Source organism: Eucalyptus grandis, chromosome 10 (genome assembly GCF_016545825.1).
Source record: "Eucalyptus grandis isolate ANBG69807.140 chromosome 10, ASM1654582v1, whole genome shotgun sequence".
NCBI lineage: Eukaryota > Viridiplantae > Streptophyta > Magnoliopsida > Myrtales > Myrtaceae > Eucalyptus > Eucalyptus grandis.
Window position 1 is genome coordinate 26,323,892 of NC_052621.1, and position 24,772 is coordinate 26,348,663.

General features: G+C 39.3%; 1 protein-coding gene and 2 long non-coding RNA genes across 11 annotated transcripts; 1 reads left to right on the forward strand and 2 right to left on the reverse strand.

The window, feature by feature from the left end:
• Window positions 1-14,573: 14,573 nt before the first annotated feature.
• LOC104429666 lies at window positions 14,574-15,608 on the reverse strand. The gene is made up of 2 exons (XR_005546767.1): window positions 15,483-15,608; window positions 14,574-14,696 (listed from the first exon to the last, which is right to left on the reverse strand). It is a non-coding gene; the product is annotated as an uncharacterized LOC104429666 (long non-coding RNA).
• Window positions 15,609-17,155: 1,547 nt separating this feature from the next.
• On the forward strand, window positions 17,156-18,694 carry LOC104429664. The gene is made up of 3 exons (XR_722434.3): window positions 17,156-18,094; window positions 18,180-18,335; window positions 18,422-18,694. It is a non-coding gene; the product is annotated as an uncharacterized LOC104429664 (long non-coding RNA).
• Window positions 18,695-20,064: 1,370 nt separating this feature from the next.
• LOC108959095 lies at window positions 20,065-24,475 on the reverse strand. 9 transcript variants are annotated; one of them, XR_005547094.1, is made up of 11 exons: window positions 24,350-24,466; window positions 23,930-24,227; window positions 23,808-23,847; window positions 23,250-23,381; window positions 23,094-23,159; window positions 22,856-22,998; window positions 22,531-22,573; window positions 22,365-22,426; window positions 21,041-21,141; window positions 20,741-20,800; window positions 20,065-20,654 (listed from the first exon to the last, which is right to left on the reverse strand). XR_005547094.1 is itself a non-coding variant. In XM_039303734.1 (7 exons), exons 1-6 carry the CDS (start codon window positions 24,435-24,437, stop codon window positions 23,338-23,340), a joined length of 444 nt encoding a protein of 147 aa, XP_039159668.1. In that variant the 5' UTR covers window positions 24,438-24,475; the 3' UTR covers window positions 23,023-23,159; window positions 23,250-23,337. The 9 variants fall into 9 exon arrangements, 2 of the variants coding, with proteins under 2 accessions (XP_039159668.1, XP_039159669.1); XR_005547093.1 differs by having other exon boundaries at window positions 21,501-22,426; XR_005547098.1 differs by adding an exon at window positions 22,656-22,666 and having other exon boundaries at window positions 21,041-22,426.
• Between the last annotated feature and the right edge of the window lie 297 nt (window positions 24,476-24,772).

The following is a 24,772-nucleotide window of genomic DNA, read 5'->3' on the forward strand; positions in this document are numbered from 1 at the left end:
CTAGTTGTTGATAATGCTAGTACGAGTACCTAGAGGGGGGTGAATAGGTTTATAAAAATTTTCTTGAAGATTTCACAATACTTAGACAGATGAAGGATTAAAAAGATCAATCGTAAGGCGAGTAAAGGGAAAGAGAGAATTAAACACGAGGTTTATAGTGGTTCGGCAGATTCAAGCCTACGTCCACTTTTCCGCTTTGACAGCCGATTGGCTGGATTCCACTATGAACAAAGAGATGTTACGGTGTTGATCTTCCTTGATTTCTCGATGTAGATGATCTACTACACTTGCTCAGGTATCACCAAGTATAAACACTCTCTGTGTATACAATTTAATTCGAATCGTATCGACTAACAATCAAGGTTCTTCGGACTACTGGAATTTTCTATCGATCACTCACTTAAAACAACTAGAACGTCTTCCTTTTATACTCCTTTATGCCATCATAGCCGTTGGCACTTACCAAAGGAATTCCTCCAATCTACCGTTGGACGGAATCAATTAAGAAGATCATCCGAGCTATTTAAGGAATCGATGATAGCCCATCAATCTGTTCGCCCATACAATTAGGATTTTTTGGTTTCCAAGAATAGAACATTCCAAGAATGTTTCGTCGAACATTGGATCTTCAATTGATCTTAGATAAGAATCAAAGAATCCGAAATGATTATCCAACCAAGGGATCTTTTCAGAGGATAGGATCAAATCCTCAACCATATACTTGGTTTCGGATATCCTTCGTCTTTGGATTAGAAAGAGTTTGTCGGTGAGAATAATCTTGAGTCTTGAGTCTTGAGTCTTGAGTCTTGAGTCTTGAGATTACAAAGTCTTGAGACTTTAACTATCGATATCCAGACTAGTGATAGAAACGTTTTGTCGAACTCTTCCAAAATATTCGGAAAGATTTCTCCAACAATCTCCCCTTTTTGATGGTGACAAAAACTTTTGTAGATTTGAACAACTTTGACCTGCAAAAACATTTCTCAAGCAATATGGGTAACTCATAAAGATTAATAAACAACCGGACTACGCATCCACAACAAATAGGTTAGTCTTTCATGAGTAATACCATATAACAATACTTGATATAAATGCAAACAGTCAAGCATCAAAATCCACAGCCAATTCAGTCTCACACCCAAGTTCAAGTTCTCAAGTCATAAACATAACCACAAAAGTCAAAGTTTTAAAATAATGTTTGTTTGTTCAAATTGGTTCTCCCCCTTTTGTCATCATTAAAGAGGGTGAGAAAGGAGTCATGTCGCAGGAATGCGCACGATCTGGAATTCTCCCATTATTTGGACTAGGCCTTCTAGCGTCTTGAAGTCTGCCTTAGATGAGCTACCTCTTCTCCTTTGGCATTGGCTTGAATTTGCGAGGCGAGGTCTTTCATCTTGTCCTCCAGTTGTGAAGATGCTTGTCCAGCATTCTTCATGGCTTGAATTTCACATTCAGAGCATATATTTGGCCACGCATTTCCAGAAGAATATCCATGATGCGATGAAAATCTGCAGAATTGTCAAATGCCGTGTCTTGGCATGAGCTTTTTCAGATGGAGACGATGGTGCTTATGTATAGTCTTGCAGATTTGGTGTCGGCGTATCACCTTCTTCAGAGCAATTGAGAAGCCTGAAATTCTTAGTCCGCGGAGATTGTCTTGGACCTTCATTATGAGCGATGTATGAGGTGTAGACCTTTCATGCTCGCCAACTCCCCCTGTCTAGGACATCCAAGGGGAAGAATGATGATCATGCTCTCGATTTCCCTTCTCTCCCAGATTCAACGCAGACTTTTCTTTCTCTTCTTCGGCTTCTTTCTCCTTCTCTCTCTTGCTCTTCTTCTTCTCTCTGGTTCTTCTGAAATTCTCTCGGTTGAGACTGAACGTCTGGTTCTTGTCGGTGCTTGGATAGTAGGATCTTCATCCTCTTCATCTTCATCCTCTAGGATGAGAGATCTTTTCTTCTTTTCGATGGGGCTCCAATGGCCTCCTTTCCTTTTCTCTTTGAAGCGGACTTGAACATGAGATTTCACTCTGAATTTCTCCATTTCCTTGGAAAGTTCTTGCAGACGCATCTTCATTAACATCTTCAAGCCTACCACCATCTTATCACACGGTTGAACACAAAGAGTTTGAGGCGGTTCAATATTCATGTGTCTGAAGATCTTGGTCACCAGACCAGGATAAGGCAATTGTCCTTTGTCTTTCGACATTGTTCTGTACATATGGAAGAGAATAGTGTGCGGAAGAGAGAACTTCCGTCCTGTGTTGATCGCATACATCAACTTTGCTTCGAAAAGAGACACGAAGTCTTTGACGTAGACTTTGGTCTAAGACAGTTGATCACAATCTTATGAAGCACGATGTTGATGGCATTCATCTGGAATAGGTAACTTTCTTCTGCGTCCCTATCTTTGACCGGTTCGAGTAGTGCGAGCAGGTGAGACTTTGATTGGTAGATAGCGTCCTCGTTCAACTCAACTATATCAGCCAACATATTCACATCTACCAAGTAGACTTGGTCTCGTACACTAAATGATATTCTATTCGCATCCGAAAGCTAAGATTTGAATAGAAATAAAAGCGGTCAGATGAGCATACCCGTCCGTAGAGTCAGAGCAAAAATTCTCAAGTTGAAATAAATTCAACTTTTCTCTTAAATTTATGTTGATGGCGTCCAAGAAGTCAAAATCGACACTTCTAGGGTTTATCACCCCTCTTTTCAACAGCCGAAATACACTTTTTCTTGATCCTTGGATTTGAACAAATCCATCCGATTTCCTTTCACCTTTGCTGCCACTCCCATTTTCGGTTGAAATTCAAGGAACATTCTGTCATCATCGTTCCCTTCAATTAAATTTTGTCTGGCATACGAGGATCACTTGGAATGTTTGCAAGTGCTTCCTCTGCTTTTCCTTTCGGGGGCAATTCCCAATTCCTCCATTTTCTTGAAAACGATACTCATTTCCATAATTTTTGTCCTTAAGGAAGTCATCTATATATTGCAATGGAGTACCGGTGCTTTTCAACGTACGATAAAGTTTATACATAAAGGAGGGTTTTTTGACTCTTACTGGGTCGGCATCCTCGATTATCTCTTCTTCCAGAAAATGACTTTCACCTTGTGGGGCAGGAGGTGTTGAATGACGTGGATGAGAGCGAATCGGACTTTGTCGCTGACTTGCTAAGTCTTCTTCCTCAATGAGATCGAAGTGAGTCGGTCCCTTCTCCATTCTTTGTGGTCCCCGCTTTGCGATTCTTGATGATTTCCTCGAGGAAGACATTTTTCTTTGTCGATTGGAAGATTCCTTCACTTGCTTTCCCAAGAAAAATGACCACTTTCTCGACGACGAACAAGCAGTAGAAACAGTATCGGGAGGAGAGTGCCTTTTAGGGTTTTGAAGATTGGAAAGAGAAAAACTGTATATATATAACTCGGTTTTGAAAGGGAAGTTCAATCGGTGCAAGGAAAATGAACGATTACTTCTTTTCAAAATCAATAACTGCCAAAATTATTCCAAAAAAAAAAAAAAAAAATTCAAATTTCATGCGGATTATAGAATAAGCTGAACGAAAGATCGTACCTTTTCGAGTTAAAATAACCAAATGAAAATTCGTACCTCTTAGATGAAATACAACTTACGAGTCTATAGCTACGAATGTGCGAGTGAGGATTTAAAGTCGAAGATTAGAGTCTTAGAGTTGGTGAGTCTCTAGACTTTAACTTCTTCAAGCTTCAAAATGTTGAGTCTTGAACGGATAAAGTCGAATTGATTTTCTCCAAAGGCTTTGTGAATATATCCGCTAGTTGACTCTTTGAATCAACAAATTTAATCGAGATTTCTCCATTTTGAATATGATCTCTAATGAAGTGATGTCGAATCTCAATATGCTTTGCTCTTGAATGAAGGATTGGATTTTTGGTGAGATTGATCGCACTGGTGTTGTCACATCTGATTTCTGTACATGAGTCTTCAATCCCAAAGTCTTGTAGCTATTGTTTTATCCATAGAATTTGTGAACAGCAGCTTCCAAGAGCTACATACTCTGCTTCTGTTGTAGAAAGAGCTACAGTGCTTTGCTTCCTCGAAAACCAAGACACCGTTTTGTTTCCAAGTAGTTGACAAGTTCCAGAGGTGCTTTTTCTATCGACTCTGCAACCGGCCAGATCTGCATCGAGTATCCTAGAAAATTAAAGTCTCCCTTCTTGGGATACAGACCGATGCTTGAAGATGAGGCAACGTATTTGATAACACATTTTACAGCACTTTGAGATGGGATTCTCTGGGATACGATTAAAACCTAGCACAAATGCAAACACTCAACAAAATATCGGGTCTAGAAACGTAAGATAAAGAAGTGAGCCGATCATGCTCTGTAAAGCTTTTGATCTACTTTCTTCCTTCTTCATCATTGTCTATCTTCGAGAACATGACATTGGTATGTCGGTCTTTTTGCACTTTTCCAATCCAAACCTTTTGACAAGATCATTCGCATATTTTTCCTGATGAATAAAAGTTCCTTCCTTCATTTGTTTTACTTGGAGTCCAAGAAAGAATGTTAACTCTCCCATCATACTCATTTCAAACTCATCCTGCATAGACTTAGAAAATTTCTTGCATAGACTTTCATTAGATGATCCAAAAATAATATCGTCCACATATATTTGAACAAGTAAAAGCTTTTGCTTTCCTTTTTGATAAACAATGTAGTATCTACTTTACCTTTGACAAAACCATTATGTAATAAGAACTTACTTAGTACGTCGTACCAAGCTCGAGGTGCTTGCTTTAAACCATACAAGGCCTTTTCAGTGAAAGCGAGTCGCTTCTTTGGGTCTTCAAACCCAGGTGGTTGTTCCACATAAACTTCCTCATGGATGAATCCATTTAGGAATGCACTTTTGACGTCCATTTGGAATAACCTGAAATTTTTATAACAAGCAAACGCAAGTAATAGACGAATAGCTTCTAACCTTCTTTGGAGCGTAAGTCTCATCATAGTCTATTCCTTCTTCTTGCGTATATCCTTTGGCCACGAGTCTTGCTTTGTTTCGTACGACTTTTCCTTCTTCATTCATCTTGTTCTGAATACCCATTTGGTTCCAATAACAGTTTTACCTTTTGGTTTAGATGTCAATTCCCGGACATCATTGATGTTGAATTGTGAGTTCTTCTTGCATAGCCTCGATCCAACTTTCATCGAGATAAAGCTTCTTCTATGCTTTTGGTTCGATTTCAGAAATAAGAGCCACAACACTAGATTCTTCACGCCTTTTTGATCAGTGCGGATTCCTTCATTGATTTCACCAATAATGAGATCTTTAGGATGACCGGATTTATGCTTCCGATTCTTGGTTGATCTGCCCGGTTGATGATCTCTTTCTTTATTTGAATCTTCATGAGATTCTTGATGTTGGACTTCGAACCGAGATGCTTCTTGAGTTGTAAGCGATGGAGGAGTGCAGGTAGGTTCGAATTCTTCATGCTGAATCGGCTGGATTCATCTTGCATTGAGTCTTGGAATTTAACATTCGTTGATTCCTCCAGCGACTGGCTTTTCTTGTTATAGACTCTGTAGGCTTTGCTTGATGTAGAATATCCAAGGAAGATGCCTTCATCGATCTTTCTTCAAACTTACCAACTCGATCATTTGCATTTTCAAAATAAAGCATTTGCAACCAAACACGTGAAAGTATGAAACAACGGGCTTTTTACCTTTGAACAATTCATAGGGGTTTTCTCTAAAATAGGTCTTAAAAAAGACTCTATTTATAATATAGCATCTTTGTTGAAACAGACTTCAGCCCAAAATCGTGAAGAAATTTTGCTTTCAATTAAAAGTGTTCTAGCCATTTCTTGAAGAGATCTATTCTTTCTTTCCACAACTCCATTTTGCTCTGGAGTATATGGAGAGGAAAACATATGATTAAAACCAGATTTATCACAAAATTTCGTAAAATCTTGGTTTTCAAATTCACTTCCATGATCTGTTCTTATGCTTGAGATTGCACATCCTTTTTCATTTTGAACATTTTTAGCAAATTTTTCAAAATACGAAAAGGTTTCGACTTACTTGCAATGAAATATACCCAAGTAAAGCGGGAGTAATCATCCACAATTACTAGGCAATATTTCTTACCTCCAATGCTTTGGGTTCTGGTTGGTCCGAAGAGATCCATATGAAGCAGCGTAGTACATGATTAGTAGAAACATGGTTTATTTGCTTAAATGAATTTCTTACCTTTCCCGAGAATGCATGGAGTGCATGAATCGGACTTTTGGTATGGCAATTTAGGTAGACCTCGAACAAGCTTCTTTGATGAGATTTTGGCTAATTGTTTCATGTTGACATGGCCAAGCTTTCGTGCCATAAGACTGCTTCATCTTGAATTGAGATTAGGCATTGTGCTTCATTTGGTTTTACATCAAGGAGGTAGATATTTCCATGCCTTCGACCCATGAAAGGCGAGTTGAGTCTTTGCTAATTCGAGAACATGTGCCTTCTTGAAAGGAGATCTTGAAACCAGTATCACACAATTGGCTAATACTTAGAAGATTGTAGTTGAGTCCTTCCACTAGAGAGACATTGCTTATTGTGAGATTTCCAATTTTACGGTTCCAAATCCCACAATGCTTCCTTTCTTTGTTTCCTCCAAATGAAACTTTTCCACCATTCACTTGAACAAGCTTTATGAAGCAATTTGAGTCTCTGTCATGTGTCTTGAACATCCGCTGTCAAGATACCACTTAACTTTCTTTTTGAGAGACCTGCATTCAAAAAGAGTCTCAAGCTTTCTTTGGTACCCAAATTTTCTTGGGTCCTTTGGCGTTAGTAGAATAAGCATTACTAGGCCATACTTTCTAATGAGCTTCCAAACCATAGGACACTCTTTTTCAAAATGATCCGATTGTTACACTTTGAACACCTTAAAGCACTTCGATCTACAGACTTTACAAAGACTTTCTTGAAATGATTTTTGTAGGCCTCTTTTGACGGTCTTTTCTTAATTCTTTCTTTTACTTTTGGAAAATCAATCAAAGGAATTGTTTCTCTTTGTCATACCCAAACCGGACTTATTAAAGTAAGGTCTTTGGACTGAAAGAACTTTTCAAGTTTTCAGACCCTATTGAAAATTTCTTTGAAATATTTGATAAGTCGGTTTTTAAGAAAACATTTTCTTTTGAAAGTTTATCTTCATTCTCCTTAAGAGTAGAAACATTCAAGTCTAAACTTTTCACTTTTTCTTTTAAAATATTTTCCTTTTGTTTTAACACTGAGTTTTCCTTTTTAAGTTCGGAAATCCTTTTTAGAAGTCTTAAGACTAAGACATAATTCATCAATGTATTTAGAGACTTTGACAGGGATTTTATAATCACTTACCTCAAATTCACTGTACAGTCGATCCAAAATCGAGTACGATTGTGCCATTAGACACGAGGTTGGCATATTCCTCATCACTTTCTTCACACTCTGTATCGCTCCAAGTTTCAGCTTTGAGAGCTTTTCGAGACTTTTCAGCTTTTCCTCTTTTCTTCTTCGGGAGAGGACAATTTGGTCGATGTGTCCCTTTTTCTTACATTGAAGCAAACTACATCTTTGTTTGGTTCCTCATTATCAACAAACTTGGTTTGCTGTTTCGAAGACTTTGTTTCCTCGAGTTGAACCTTCTTCCTTTTCTATTCAGCTTTCGAACCTTCTAATCATAAGTGCAAGCTCCTCATCGTCCAGATCTTCTTCAGAGTCTGTATCATCAGAATCATCGTTAGATTTTAATGCAATGGATTTCTTACCTCTTGGATCTTCGTCTTCATTAATTCGTTCCACTTCATAAGACTGAAGAGTTCCAATCACTGTCTACTGAGATAATGGCATAATTCTTTGCGTCTCTCTAATTGAAGTCTTTATATGATTCCAATCCTTGGAGAGTCCACCTTGTAGCTTGTTCACCTTCATGGGATCAGAAATTTTCTGTCCCCGATTCTCAAGTCCATTGACAATATACGTAAAACGGCTAAACATGTCGGTTATAGATTCTCCTTGTTTCATTTTGAAGGCTTCATATTGACCAAGAAGAATGTTAATTCTGGTCTCCTTCACTCGGTCTGTCCCTTCATAAGTGATATGTAATCTATCCCAGACTTCTTTTGCTGTTTCACAAGAAGATATTCTGTTATATTTAGTTGGTGATAAAGCACAATATAAAGAGTAAATTGCTTTTGCATCGAGTGCTTGTCTCTTGTTTATCTCTTCTTGAGACATTCCGCTGGTATCTACAGTTTCTTTCCCTCTTTCGGATTTGATGCAGCGGTAGGAGTAATTCCTCTTTCCACCACATCCCATTCCGGAGGATCCTTTGATCGTAGAAAAGCTTTCATCTTGTTTTCCAGATGTTGTAATCCTTTCCATCAAAGTAGGGTGGTGCAGTATTGCTTTGCCCTTCCAACAGCCACGGTGCTAGCATACTAGCCATGGATCTTTTACTCAAGTAAAACACTTCAAATAAAGTAAGAACACGAGCTCGATACCAATTGATAATGCTAGTGATGCAGTACCTAGAGGGGGTGAATAGGTTTATAAAAATTTTCTTGAAGATTGCACAATACTTAGACAGATGAAGGATTAAAAAGATCAATCGTAAGGCGAGTAAGGGAAAGAGAGAATTAAACACGAGGTTTATAGTGGTTCGGCTTGATTCAAGCCTACGTCCACTCTTACACAGCTGACAGCCGATTGGCTGGATTCCACTATGAACAAAGAGATGTTACGGTGTTGATCTTCCTTGATTTCTCGATGTAGATGATCTACTACACTCGCTCAAGGTATCACCAAGTATAAACACTCTCTGTGTATACAATTTCGCTCGAAGCATGTATCGACTAACAATCAAGGTTCTTCGGACTCTGGAATTTTCTATCGATCACTCACTTAAAACAACTAGAACGTCTTCCTTTTATACTCCTTTATGCCATCATAGCCGTTGGCACTTACCAAAGGAATTCCTCCAATCTACCCGTTGGACGGAATCAATTAAGAAGATCATCCGAGCTATTTAAGGAATCGATGATAGCCCATCAATCTGTTCGCCCATACAATCAGGATTTTGGTTTCCAAGAATAGAACATTCCAAGAATGTTTCGTCGAACATTGGATCTTCAATTGATCTTAGATAAGAATCAAAGAATCCGAAATGATTATCCAACCAAGGGATCTTTTCCAGAGGATAGGATCAAATCCTCAACCATATACTTCGATTTCGGATATCCTTCGTCCTTTGGATTAGAAAGGCGTCAGGTGAGAATAATCTTGAGTCTTGAGTCTTGAGTCTTGAGATTACAAAGTCTTGAGACTTTAACTATCGATATCCAGACTAGACTGATAGAAACGTTTTGTCAGCTTCAAAATATTCTGGAAAGATTTCTCCAACAGTTGTAACGACGAGCATTGCAAAAAGAGCTGTCGAATGTACTCGAGGCATATCTCTTGCTGATGTATAGTAGTAACATTACCGAGGTAGGAATATGATGACTCTTTGAGCACGAAGTTGCGATTAGTGTGATTAATGTCAAACTGGTAGGTCTGATTTGTGCCCTAATAGAGGAGGAGGAATTAGCATTATCAATAGCATCAGAATCAGGATAAAAAATTAACGTTCATCTTCCAACCTACATGCTAACCTAGTTAATGAAATAGCGAAAAACACGAGGGCGGTCTCTTGAGAAGATCCTTCATATTTTGTAAAGGTTTTGAATTTCTTGGTCGTGACGAGATCTTGGGCCAACAAAAGCCACTCTTTGCACTTGCTTCAAAGTATGTCTCATGATCTGTTGATGATCCAGGCTCTTGATCTGGTGAAATGTTTGTCCCTATTGGCTTGCCACTAGAACTGAAGGTTGCTAAACTATGGTGCAAAACAGATCTCTCTTCCACACACAAAAAGAGATCTCAACTCTAGCTCAATTTATTAGCTAATCTCCAGGCAATCGGACTCAATCTGCAACTTCTAAACAGCTAAGGAAAATCAAGAGACCGAAGATCAAAATAGAGCATAACTTTAAGACTATGTTATTGAAGAAGCCCCATTAGAGTATATCAAGTCATGTTGACGATGGGCATCTAATCAGTTCCCAACTATCAATTATGACTACTTTAGTTGATCCTTTTTTTAAAGCCAAATGAGACTTATCTTGGCCACTGCAGAGTAGTTCTACATCATTTCCTCACAAACCAAGTAATGAAAAAAAAAGAGTAATGAAGAGTGGTGGGCCTCGGTCTCCAAGAGGGTTTTGAGAATAAAAGGATATTCTCATTCATGACCCGGCATTTCGTAGTTTTATCTTTTGAAAGGCTGCAAATCCAAAGTTTAATAGTCTTTTTATGCAACGGGAGAGACTTTAAGTAATCATGTCGATCTTACATCATTGTCAAACTTAGAGCTAGGTCTAGCTCCTTCTATTACAGGGATGACAAACATGTCTCGAATGATTGAGTGAGTGCATAATGGCACAAACATTAGTCAAAGTCTCAGTTTCCCTGTGTGAAATTGTGTTTTACACGGCATGCATAGGTACCAAGCCAAGACCGATGAGGCTAGTTAGAACTCGAAATTTATAATGTTTTATTAATTTTTAGTTCAATCAGCGCTATGATATATTTTCATACCCATTTATTCATCCTTTCGATGATCAAATGTTGTCTTTCTAATTTTTCCATGGCATAATAATTCATAGAATAAATTTTGGTTGATATTCGACATGTAGAAAACATATCATATGTTAGATATCTTTGAGTGAAATCTTGCTAAATTTGGTAGGCCATAAAAAACGTGATACCAATCTAATTTGATTAGGGAAAAAACTTGTTTTGAAAATCGTATCTAGGCCTTAAACGGAAAATAATTTGAAATAAGACAGAAAATTGAGCCAGAACCATTTTAGAAGAGAAAGAAGGTTGACTATCGAAGAGGGGTGTATCATTTGTTGTCATCATCATCACTTCTTATCTCGCTTTCAAATTTTTACCCTATCTCCTTGCAAGACAGGGAATCGAAAACCACACTTAAAACTAATTCGTCCCCACTCCAACCTTCTGAGAAGGTGGAGATTCGATTTCCACCTCCTCCTTTTATGTTAGAAGGATGGTCACTATGGCAAATCGTAGTGATTAGTTTCACTTAATTAAAAAAATGGTTATTAGTAAAGATGGGCATTGATAATGGAGTAGTTGGAAATTACTAGAAATACACAAAGCCAAAAGGCTGCCTCGTATCCTCGATTAGTAGCTTCCAGCTTGCCTCTCAATTCTTCATCTGCTTGCGAACTCATGCTTCAATTCGATTACTCAAGAGGTTGGAACGTAGTAAAGTTTGAGACGTAGTAAAGTTTGAGTCTTTGTCTTGGGAATCGATCGCTGTTCATCTTGGTGCTTTGTCTTCGACGGTGCTCATGCTTGAATTTGCAGAATCTGGGTTGCTTTTCCCTTTTGCTGTGTTTTTTTTTTTTTTTTTTTTTTGTATGTCTGATCGTCGGTAAATTCTATGATCGGGGTTGTGAGAAGGAGATAAAGTTTTGAGCTTTTTAATTTTAATTTTTTTTTCAATTTTGTTCTTCTTCCTTCGGGTTAGGAAACTAGCTTCACATCCTGAATTTGACTGTAGTGCTATGTTGAACTACTCTTTAGATATATGGTGTGGAGGGATGGGGTGATAAATTGAAGGGCTCTGTTTTTGTTATCATTACTCCTTTTTGATATGGTATGCTCGATTTTATCAGTTTTGGCTTATGTTTTTGGGGCTATGGTAGCAGGTGGAATGGCTAAGAGTTACTTCAAGCAAGAGCATGATCTTGGTGCGTTTTACTCTCCCTTGAGTAGCAATTCGCTTTTGTGGTTATTTTATTGCTAAAGCTTCGATTTTGAACGTGTTAATTAATAAAAAAACTGTCCTGTAAACCCAGAGAAGAGGCGGGCGGAGGCTGCCAGGATAAGGGAGAAGTACCAAGATAGAATTCCGGTGAGAATGAAAGTTGGATGAACTGTTATGATTCATGCTGATGAACTTGTCTTTGGAAAATTTAGCCTTAAGTTTGCTTCTTTGGGAACTTAAGTATCTAGTTATACTTTTTGGCGTACTTGATTTTTCGCGCGCTTCATCTCTCATGCCCTCAAGGACTTGCGGAGTGGAAAGTCAAGCTCGCAGTATTACTTTGTCCAGCATTTTAGAATTTTAGTCTAACAATATGAGAAATTATGTGGTTTATGAACTGGAGTAACTTGCAGAAGGATCAAAGTGATATCATTCCAACATAATGCAATAATGACCAAGAAAGCCAAAATGAAAAGGAATAGACATTTACAAGCTGTGATTATCCGTTGATCGTCTCCAAGATTTGAAAAGCACAGGCGAACCAGTCCATTCTTTCTCGAAGAGAATCTGAAGTGAAGCGTTCATATCTCTACGGGAGGGAACCTATTATGTAAGGCAAATGTAGATTGGAGAACTGCACAAGGGGGGCAGAAATCTCCGAAAACAGGACTTTAGAATCCAAGTCTTGCCAAACCAATAGCACGGTCCAGGCCCTCCCAATCAGCCATAAGGCAAGGTCTACATATAAGTACGATAAAGTCTAAGGCTGCGCGTGACAAAATTTCGAAACAGAAATTGATTTTGTGCAGCCGAATCAATTTCTTAATTTCTATTCCCGGACAAGTTTCTAAGCAAAGAAACCCGTTTGATAACGACTCAAAATTTCTATTTGAAACAGAAATCCGTTTGATAACAAAACAAAATTTCTATTTCTAGGAATATAACTTAATTAGATAACAACAACATAGGAAATCCTCAAATACAAAATAATAATCGAAATAATACTAAAACAACATAGAAAATCCTCAAATACAAAATAATAGTCGAAATAATACTAATATATTACAAAAGTTGAAAATACAATTTCATGGAATTTCCGGCATATTATTTTCCCTTGCCATTTTATTAGCAATTGTTTTCCTAAGCGTATTTATTTGGTTTCCCTCCTCGGTCAATGTATCATTTGCAAGCTCATCCTGCGTTGGTTTAGATAAGTACCGCGGAAGCATGAATATGTGTGCCATCAATGGCGCCTATACAGCCTTGTCATTTTATCAAAAACTAGTATTATACAAGATTATCAACAAAATAAAATTAATGGTGTAAAGGAATATATGAGAATTCTACCTTAAAATAATGTTTATGGTTAGGAACCAATCGAGGGAAGGTCGGTTTATTTTGATTCTCGAATTGAATTAGTCTAGTTGCTCACCTCTAATTTCTTTATTGTTGTTCAATGAACCTTTAATGGCCTTTGCATAGCAAAGAGAGAGATTCTCTTGAATCTCTTGACTTGAATTAAAATTCAAGATTATGTAACAATCTAATTTACACAATCTAATTATTTTGATTTTGTAAGAATTTTGAATTCGTAAAAAATAAGGTTAAATTTCTAAGCACGTTTTTTATTTATCTATTATGTACAAACTTTTTCTTCAACTGGCCATGCACGTGCCTTTTCTAGGAGGAAAGAGCCCCATTGTTTTTAAGTAAGCATTTAAGAACTTTGGTCGATTTTTTAAAATTGGGGACCCATTCGATTACGCTTTCATCCTAAAGAGGAAGTTATAAAAAAATGCAAAACAAATGCAAAAAAAAAAAAAAAAAAACACGAGTTAAATAAGAAAAAGAAAATTAGCAATAATTTGTGAAGTTTTGGTTATGAGTAAATTAAGTTAGCAAGAAAGTGCAATGTTCTTTTATATGGTTTAATTTCAGTTTCGATATCTATTTTAGGGCGAGAAGTTAAAAATTTCAGCTTCGATTTCTTGATTTTCTGTTTTAAAATAGAAATCTGTTTTAAGAGAAATCAGTGCGTTCCAAACGGTTTTATTCCAAACTTGTTCCGAGGAACATAGAAACAAAGAAATCGAGAAACAGAAATTTTGTCATGCGCGCCCTAAATGACCAAAATTTGCAGCGTCACCTCCTTTGAAAACCTTGTCCTTAGTAGATCTCCATCTCTTCGGCTCTTCTCTAGCATCAATGACCTTGTCCTTTCTTTCTCCTGCTTTTCTCTCTTCATCCGTTCCTCCCTCAGCTCCTCCAATGTCTTCTTCCCACTTTTCTTTCCCAGCTCCTTCTCATCCCTCGACGGCCCTTCATCCCCAAATTTCTCCCCATCAACGTGATCACCCTGCTTCTCAAGATACCATGGCAATTTAACTCCTTTTCCAGCAAATCCCATATCCCAATCTATATTTCTCATCCTCTGCGGTTACCACTTTCGGCACCTCCTCTTTCTTCATCTTCTACCTCTTGAATACATCCTTTCATTTCCTGCCCCATTTTTGGTAGTTCAACTGGGTCGAAAATCTTAATTCCCTCAAAGAGATTGATATGGCCAGACTTCTTGTTCGTCCCAGCTGGCTCCACTCGCTGACTAGCAGGAGCTTCAGCAGGTTGACTGGCAGAAGCGAAGCGACGGGCAGCACGAAGCTTCTCGAGACAAACTCAGCATTGTGCTTCCTCGCTTGCTCTCGCTTCAGCTGCTCCTCTTTCACGGCAGCCTCTTCATCTTTCTGGACCTTCTCTCTGTTCTCATAATTGTACACATTCCAACGTTTCTGGGGAAGGATGTTCAAACCGCCATGACCGTCCATGTCGTTGTGCTACCTAGAGATTATCATGCACGATAGAATTCAGTGCATTTCAAAGGCCACATCCAAAAACAATCTTATGGTCAGGCAAAAATTAAGAAGCATCACATAAGCAGCCTTCTAACAAGTTAACTTCCATTGGAGCCACGGCCATCCATGAACGAGAATGAACTTAAATCTCGCTGATAAATGCACAAGCATAGTTCAAAAACCTAAAAGCGTAGCAATGCCAGGCTTTCTCAATGGTAGCGAATGGAATGTGCGAACGGACGAAGGCCCAAAAAATGAAGAAAAGTGGGCAAAAATTCTTGCTTTTGGGCACATCCACAGCACAGCTAAGCGCAGGGAAAACAAAATCATCTCCTGGCGAGGGCACACAAATGACAAAACCGAGTGGCGCGACCCAATCGGTTAATTCCAGTAGCGAACTCCGGCAATTCTTGCGAGCAATAGAAATCTAACGCACGCGCATGCCAACCCACCCGTGCTAGTTCAACAAACGATCGGCACCGAATTAGGATGCAAAGGAATAATCAGACGGACAGGCCGCAGGGCTAGTCACTTCAAAAGTCAGAAACAAAATGCTCTTCCTTTCCGAAGAAATCAATCCTGGGCTGACGAAGTTCCACACTAACAGGTATTAACGATTCGAAAGAGAGGAAAAAAAAAAAACCTCGGCCACCCACATCCCCAGTCGACAAGAAGAGTCAAACACACGCCAATTCAGCCGGTTATTCCGACAACAGAGGCGCAGAGAATCAACTGAAACGACAAGCTGCTGAGACATGGACAAAGCGATTACCTTGCGCGAGCTGAGATGCGAACAGCCCGAGGGGAGAAGAGGGCTTCTTCCACCGGGAATGAATCGAGGTTGATGAGATCGAGCCTTTCTCGACGACGGCGGAGTCCTTTGCTCTCGTTCGCTCTGATGAACAGAAAGGAAGCGATTCTGGTTTTATTCGAACGCCAACATGGCAATTTGAAAGAACGAGCCGACCCATGTACGCCGGTAGTTACAATACAACAAAATTTGTATTCTTGTAATGTTATTGTATTTAATTTAATAGTGTGGGGTATGGTGCAATTAGGCCATTTTTTTCCTCAATTAAAATTCCTTAAATTAATTTATTGATGAATTCAGTTCTTTTAATTTACTTGATTTGTATAAATTAATTCGTTAATCATCTATGGTTGCTTGTTGACCACTCTTTCAATTTGCTATATGAAGCAGCAAAATCTTATCGACAGCACTTATATATTAATATGGCATGACATGCATTGACCCATGTACAAAAAGAGAATAAAATGAAATTGCATGCGTGAGAGAGAGAGTAGGGAAAAGAGAGTAGCGCCAACATGGATGAGGATGGTCAACCCTCATCAAACTTGGCAACTCGTCTCATGCTCCGATAAGCCTGGTAGATTTGGGCACAAATTAGGCATCCCATGAAAAAGGTGAAATTGATTTTCTTTTGCTAGATTTGGACACACTTTTTAACCAACATTAATTACATGATATCTCTCATAAGAATGAGTGGTTTCAAGCCCTGGTTCCAAGTTCCAAAATAAGCTCCACCTAAAAACCAAAACCTATCAATTGGAACGGGTTAAACTTGTATATCTTGAAACTTGGAATTTACTCTGTTATAGATTTTGAGGTCTACTTAATTTTCACCCGTATTATTAATTAAATGATTGTAGTGAATCATCACCTAGAAAGCATCGACACTCTCTTAAAGTTTTCGTATTGTGCGGACACTTCGACACGTGTTCGATACTCTCGGACACCCTTAGACACTCTTCGATGCTCGGTAACATGTATCAAAAAATTCTACAGTTGGTCAACTTTTTCGACACTCTTTGATACTCAAGTCAAAATTTCAACATGCGAGTTTCTAATTTCGATACACAAGATCAATTTTAAAAACTTTCAATAAATGAGAAATAATATATATATATATATATATGAAAAAAAAATAAAAAATATTAGGGAAAAAAAAAAAGTTAATTTTCTTTTCTCTTTTGATTCTTACTTCCCATGATTTGAAATTCACACCCGAGTTTTTCTCTTTCTTTCCGATATGCGAGAGGCGAATCCAAAGTATGTGAATTGCTATTTTCATTCTTCAAATTTTATAAATTATTGGAATAGAGTTGAATTTGTTAATTTTTTTTTGTCAATCTTACTCTATTCTTACTTTTAACTCTCATTCTTAGACTTTTGCCTAACCTTCTGTAGAGCGTAGGGGTGAGCACGGTTCCGGGTAGAAGCGGGGAACCGGAGAACTGAACCGGAGGTTCCGTTTCGGGTTCCGGTTCTTAAAGGACGGTTCGGTTCCGGTTCCATTTGTCCGGGAACCGGCGATCCAGTTTCGGTTCGGTTCCAAAGCAGAACCGGAACCGATCGCGGAACCGGAACCGGATTTTAAGCCCCAAATCAATTACCCTACTTCACTTCTCTCCCGTTCTCTGCCTCGTACATCGCCGACGCTGCTCGCCCTCCTCGACGCCGCCGGACGTTGCTCGCCCTCGACGCCGTCGTCAGACGCCACCGCCGGACGCCGCTAACCCTCGACACCGCTGGACGCCAGTCGCCCTGCGCTCACCTCGCCCTTGCCTCCCTCGACACCGTCACCCCTCGCTCGTCTCGCTGCTCAGCCGCAGCCAGACGCTGGTCGTCCCGCCGCTGGACTCCGGTCGTCCCCAAAGGCGCTCGCCCAGTCGTCCCCGAAGCCGCTTGCCCAGCTGCCCTCGACGCCGCTCACCCAATCACCCCCGACGCCCCTCGCCGAGCCTCCACCGAAGCCCCAGCTGCCCTCGACGCCACTCGCTGAGCGATGGTTCTTTGTTAGCGGACGAGAAGCGCGCTACCTGCGAAACCGAGGGATCTCGACGTGGAATGTATAGATGCCGAAGCGATGGTTCTTTGTTAGCGGGGGCTTTTCTTAGGTTGAGTTTGATGTCTGGATATGTGGGTTGGGGGGGATGATTGATGAAGAATTCTGAGTAACTCATTCGAGGGATGTGCACCTGGTTTAGTCAAGTTGAAGCGGAGGGATGATTATGCTATCAGGATTGTGCTTGTTTAATTGAGATTTCGTATTTTTATTGTGTTCATCGTGTTTGCTTTTGTGGATTTGATGTTGGAGACGTGATTCTGTAATAGGATTAATCACGTCGAATTGTTTCTTCGAGTCGAGTTGCTTCATGTTCTTAAATGTCGGTTCCAAGTTGAATTAGTTTGTTGATACAAAACGGAGCTGCATTTCTCTTGGCAGTGAAAGGTTTTGATGTGATTGTCGTTGGAATTCACAGGGCCGGCTGATGGTAATAGATTGCCTGCAGCCTCTTATTTGATAATTTCGAGTTTACAGTATTCTTCCGAAGCAAGTGCCGAAAAGGAGGAACCCACAGGTTTTTTCCTTTTTCCCATCTAATTTGTGTCTTGACATATTGTGTAGTTCTTTCTCTGATATTTGGTTCTTGTCATATTATGCAGAGACCGTGAAGGAGTTGTATGACAAAAATTCTTGAGTCTGTTAACACGAAAAGAACAATGGCTCCAAACGCATGGGCGTGGTCGATGATTGAAAATTGCAAGAACAGAGAGGATATTAAGCTTCTCTTTAATATCTTGCAGAACCTACCCAGATTTGTCAGTTGACTTCTTGCCCCATTTGAGAAGTGAAGTTTTAATTTTTGAGTAGTTGATAAATTCAACTGTCTTTTCTTTCATCGCAGGGATTGTCAAATTTTCGACCTTTGTTGAGAAGTCACAAAAGCATGTGTGCGTGCAAGGGCTCTTGACTTTGGTGAGCTTTATCTACACAAGTTGTGTGCCAAGTTCAAAAATTCTATATCATGCTGATATATTTACCTGATTCTTCTTCTGCATTCAATTGTTGCTACCTACGCTATCATTGCTTGTTCTCAAATGATCTTTTTACCTCAAGCCTGTCATGCTTGGAGAACATATTCAGAACATATTCAGTTGCTTATGAGAACTTTTGACCATCCCGCTGGTAGCTAGTTGTGCTTTTGTGTTTCTTCTTTCCTAGATGCGCCAATTATGTAAACCAGAATTTTGTCCTACGCAGATGCATCACGTCTATTAAGCGCGTGTATGGAACTAACACGACAAACAACATATTCAAGAAATAGTTTTCATGTGTAAATGTGTAAAAGGATATTCAATTTAAAGTATGGAACATTGTTAAATGTGTGTATAAACTTGTCCTGTTGAGCTATCCTTCGTTCAAATCTGAAAATGAAGAAAAAAAACAAAAAAAGAACTTGTTGGAACTTGGAACCGACACGGAACCTGTGTGGGGGTAGGTTCCAGGGTTCTTGGTTGACAGGAGGTAAGGTTAGGGTTCCAAAAAATGAGGAACTCCGTACTCGAGGGTAGGTTCCAGTTAGACGGAACCGAACCGAAACCACAGGAACTGCTCACCCCTAGTAGAGCGTGGGAGTTGAAACCCCACTTAAAACTAAATCATCACTATCCCAATCCCCCTGAGAATGTGGGGATTTGAACTCCCTACCTCCCCTTCTATGTTGAAAGGGTGGCTACGGGGCAAACCTTAGCGGTTGAATTTATTAAATTGAAACCAAAAATAATATTAATAAATGATAGATTAATATTTTTAGTTTAAATTCATTCTAGACTTTTTATTTATTTATGAATTTAAATCAAATTAATTTAATTGAAATATCATAAAAATATACATCTAATGTACAACGTGTCCCAACATGTCGAAATTCTCTATTTTTTGAGAAATGGTGTGTTGCGTGTCATATATCGCGTGCCGCGTGTCGGTTCTACTTAGATCATCACTTTTAATAATTACTACTTGCTATTATAATCCATTGATTACAACTTACCTCTAAACACATGAAGAATATGAAACATTAACTTAATAAAAGTCTCAATCAATAATGGAAGCTTAAACTAGTTGTTTCAAATTATACATTTATCATTATACGCTATGAAATACCACATGATTACTTAAAGATGTAAATCAAGAAAAATATAAAAACCAGATTTAGGTTCCAAGGTACTTGTCTAAACTAGGTTCCAAGGTGCCTGTCAAAATAAGTTTCCCAATTTTTGGAATATATAAACTTACTTGGCATATCTTGAAATGTGGAACTAGACAAATTTTCATTCCTCATTTTGCACTGAAACTATGTTCATGTCTAATCCCTAAAACGAGGTCGATATATCACGTGATCACTGCACTTAGGAAATAAATGTAAATAGTGATCTTGCCATGGCAGAAAGCAATAGCCCTTCTCCGCCAATACTACTTCTAGTTTGTGCTTCGACCGCTTAAATTATACAGAGTCAGCATATGATGGATTGCCACTATTCAAGAATAAAATCTTTAAAAAAAATGCCATCATGCCACTGAGAATAATCGTGGACAAACAAAAATTTGACTCAGCTAAACCATAAGGTTACAAAGAATTGCCAAGAACAACTTATCAAAGTTGAATTCAGTGATAGACGTAATCAGTATAGCATGAGCCATGTCATTCAGAGCAACCTTTTCTTTTTTCTTTCCTTTTAGGTGTTGCACACTATAACGACGTCCAGAGGAAGAAGAATGGTTTAATCAACTGGGAAACATGAAGTCCCTACACTCCATAGCTAGCATCCTACAAACCAATAGGCGGCGAAGAACAACTATACAAGTCGGAGATTGCGATTCTAGCTGACCAACTAGTCAGATCACATTCTTCCATCGACGACGCTGCTTCTGGACTTGAAAACCCAGGATCCTGAAAGTCGCACTGGCAGCTCTCTCTTTCTCACCATAAATAGCTGTACAGGGACCGATGCCTGGTTTCTCCCCCGCCAAGGATAAGAAAATGAATTCGCTGATCTGAACATGCTTGCTCCTTTGAGGATGCCTACTCACAATATACGCACTATCTTCTGCACCGGCATTCAGAAAATTCATTCTCATGCCTGGTTTTGTCGACAGGTCCTAAATTAATCAAATCAGCTTTAACATAAAATTTCCAGGAAGAAATATCGAGTACGAGTGGTCTCACCATGAAAAATGATCTTCGCAGCTAATAGACCTTCTTATAATTGCAAGTCCTGCTCCTTTCCTGGATTGGACAGGCATTAATTGGAAATTTATTATCTTTCATCAGAAGGCACAATAAATGGACCTGGCTAATGAAGAACTTCTTGCGTAATATTGAATACCCTAGTGGGAAATTATCACCTGTTACTGTCTAAACCCCCAATCAACCCCAACGTGGCTGACCCATCCGTAGAATAACGCCAGCAATTCAAATAAATTAAAGTAATTATACAATGCAGAAAAAAAAATTAAGGCCACGTACCAACTTGCGGTACACATTTCATAGAATTTGTGAAAACAGTAATGGCAACCCAAAATATCAGATATGTCTGTCATTTTGCATGTTGCTTTACTGCATTTCACCTGCAAAAAAGAAAGGAAGTAATCTGAAAGACTGGATTTGTGCAATGCAAAGAAATAGGATCTCAAGGCGACCTATGTCAGGACTACTTGTTTAATGAAGCAGCACATTTTTTTAATCATTTTGTGCAGTGTGAAGGATTACAATCTGAAGTGACTTATCTCAAACTACTTGTTCAATGAAGCAGGCACATCATTTACATCATTGGTTTATTTATAACATGGGAGTCACTCTTTCGAGAGAATCTAAAATATCTTCCAAATGGCTAACTTACAAATACAAATTTAACATGTCATCAATAAACTAACTGATATAGATATCGTCGCAACTAGACTAGACGAAGGAGCAAGTAAATCCTAACCAAACGCTTGAGCTTGTGAGAATAATAACGTCAGTGAGAGGAATTCATTCTAATGTACTCATCCAAATGACCTGCACTGAGAAATCCTCCATGTGAGGGCATAAAATACTTAAAAAATGTATGTCAATACACTCTATGGGGCTTCAGAATGAATCAATCTCCTAAATTACTGTGAATTCTATTACTTCAGTCACCACTGTCAACAATATTTGATTTAAAATGAAGTGTACTAACATAACATGACCATTCTCCCCATAAGCATCCTTATCCTGCCATATGCTACCCAACCTACAAACTTCCCCTTATAGAAATCAATGGAAGTCGCTAATACTGCCCATAGGTTCAGTACCAACCAGATCCTCGTCAAATGTCCCAAAGCAGAGTAATAATAAGTGAAAATGGAATTAAAGGCTCCCCAACCCCTAAAACACCAGTTTAAAGTAATATCAACAGCAAAAACATTAAAAGAAATGTGACTTGAAGAAGACAGAACATACCCCCACAAAAGAAATAAATATTGTACCAGCCAGAAACTCGTCCCCTAATGCCACTCAAATAGTTGCTGAACAAGCAAACTGATGCCTCAAGCAGCAAAGGCAACCCATGATGCTAGAGTAATTTAACCAATAACAGGCACTTACCCATCACATATTACTCTATTACAATCAAGGCGAGTCGCCGAACGATGCGTGGATGAGCATAAAGCAATAGAAAAAGAAGAGAGGAATTGAGTGTTTCCACAGCAGTTGACATAAAATTTTAGAAACAAATTTGTGCGACCCTTAATATACACCAAGGGTGTGAATAGCTGAAGAACTATAATAACAGGGGAACAAGATGAGACAGATTCAGAATTCTTGAAACCTTCTATAAAGTCCCAGAAGATCTTTGGGTATGGAAGTTGATTTGTTTTGTCCAGCTGCAACCTGCATGACAAGGACTTTTTCATGTCATGCCAGTGGAAACAAGGAGTAAAGAAGTTGAAAAACAGATCATCACACCAAGGAAGGGAAGTTTATAGGGCACTCACCAAGCAATCTTCAGCAAGGTGCCCAGGCCTCTGACGGGTAGTACTACAATTAACAAAGATTTTGTGAGCAACATAGCACAAATAGGAATATAACGTGGCCATGTGATGAAAAAGATCCACAGAACCTTTTCTCTTTCTGCATGTTGAAAACCACAGGGAGTACGCAGGTCCAAAAAGAAAATAAGTAGTAGAAAAAATAATGAGTTAAACAAGATTCATCCATTCTCATAGCATGGAAAATTTAAAATGCTTTCTTCTATATCCAGGATTAACCCATTTAAACAGACTGAGAAGAACAATGACAAGTAGGTCTAGCAAACCTTACCATAGATAAGTGGAGAGACTGGATTTCCTATTGGACCACCAGTGCCAAACATAATCCCAAGCATCATTTTCTTCTTCAGGCACAGATAATCCAGAAACAAACTCAGCTGAAGCCGTGACCGGACTTTGGTTGCTCAAGGGATCCTGGAATCCAACATTTCAAAAATCACAATGTCAAAACGTGGAACCATATACCCCTTCTTGAACATCATATATCAAAAAGGCAACAGCAGAATGACCTCTTTAAATTTAAGAGTTCGTAAAAGCACCGCTTTGCACTCCAAGCTGCAGATATCATCATCAGTCTATCAACACAAACAAACATCATCTAAATGTCATCTAGCCAGATGTCAATGATAAGAAAGTGCTCAGAACTCCAATTTACAAAATTTCACCTCATCGCAAAAATATTCTCCATATTTGCCACACACCAGGCAAACTGGTTCTCCAGGCAGGGAAATCTTTGCTCACTTCTAATCTTACCTAGATTACTTTTCCATTGGTTTGGTCGCCTTCAACAATATTACCTACAAGATGCACATTAGGTAAACGTTTGGAAAAGATAGCAAGTCAAAAGTTTATTGCATATTTCCTGAACCTGTAGATGACATAGCTAATGAAATCACCAAATCAATTATGCAACGGCCCTAACAGTAAACAGGTCTCAGGTTATCTCAATCGGCCAAAAGCAAGAAAACCCGCTGAGAAACTTTAGATTCATGTGCCAAATTCCATTTTCTTGGCAAGTCACCAGAGTCTAGAAGAAGAAGAACATATTTTAAGACAAACCACAAATTTCAGTCTCCTTCTCTTCATCCCTTTCAGAAGTGCTTCCATCGCCAGCAAGAATGGCAACAATACAAGATTAACATCTAAATTGCACGAGCAATGACATCTAAATGCTTTGGCGACATTTTTATCCCTATTAACCACAAATCCCAAACAGGACTTACTTGCGTAGTCAACTAAGTTCAAACCCGAACTCGAAGCCCCCTACAAAAGGGAAAGCAACCCAACTAATCAGTAATCAAGAAAAACAATCTCAATCGCCAAACTGGAAGGGGAGAAAAATTACCAGAACATCAGGAGTCAATTCCTGATAAACCTGACCCGCGCTCGTTTCTCTCCTGCTCAATAAATTCGACACGGTAAGAACAGAGATACTACAAAGCTGGCGTCTTCATAAGCATCGGGAAAGAAAAATCCACAATTGCCTCCTCTTTTGGACGTTTTCCTCGAGTGACATCGGCCGATTGTCCTCCACGGCGACGCTGCTCCGGCCACGTGGCGCTCCAGAGTCCCGGCGGCGGCGGCGCTCGGCATTCTCGTTGTTCGAAGGTTCTCCATCATTCAAGGAGGCGCTTCCAGTCATGCTGTTGTAAGCTACCGGTTCAACACATGCAGCGAATCAATGAGAAAACCGGAAAACGAATTCCGGCGATGTGATCGGCTCGCATTTTACAGCCGAGCGGCGAAAGAGGAGGGAGGAAGTTACCTTTGAGGTTTCGAAGAGCGGAGGAGAGATTGAAGTCTCCTTTGTAAGCGAACGAAGGATTCTTGTAGAAATTGGTCCTCGCCCCCATCCTCTCTCTCTACTTTTGTCGAGTTTCTCTCTCTAACAGCAGCTGCTCAGAACCAGATTCGGGTATGGAAGACGAAAAGAAGGAGAACGACAGTCGGATCGGGCGGCAACCCGAATCCAGCAGGAATCTCGGCCCTGCACAGCCCGACCTGAGTTTCCGTTTCGGTCGAGAACTAAGTCTAGCCTGGCCCGCCCCGGCCGAGTTGCCATGGCTGCGCATGGTAACCTTCCAAGCCGAAAATTTATTCTTTTGTTTAAAAACTGAAAATAAAAATAAAAATGGAGGCACTTGTTTAATAAGAGCTTGAGTTGGTTCTAATTTCACTTTCGCGATCT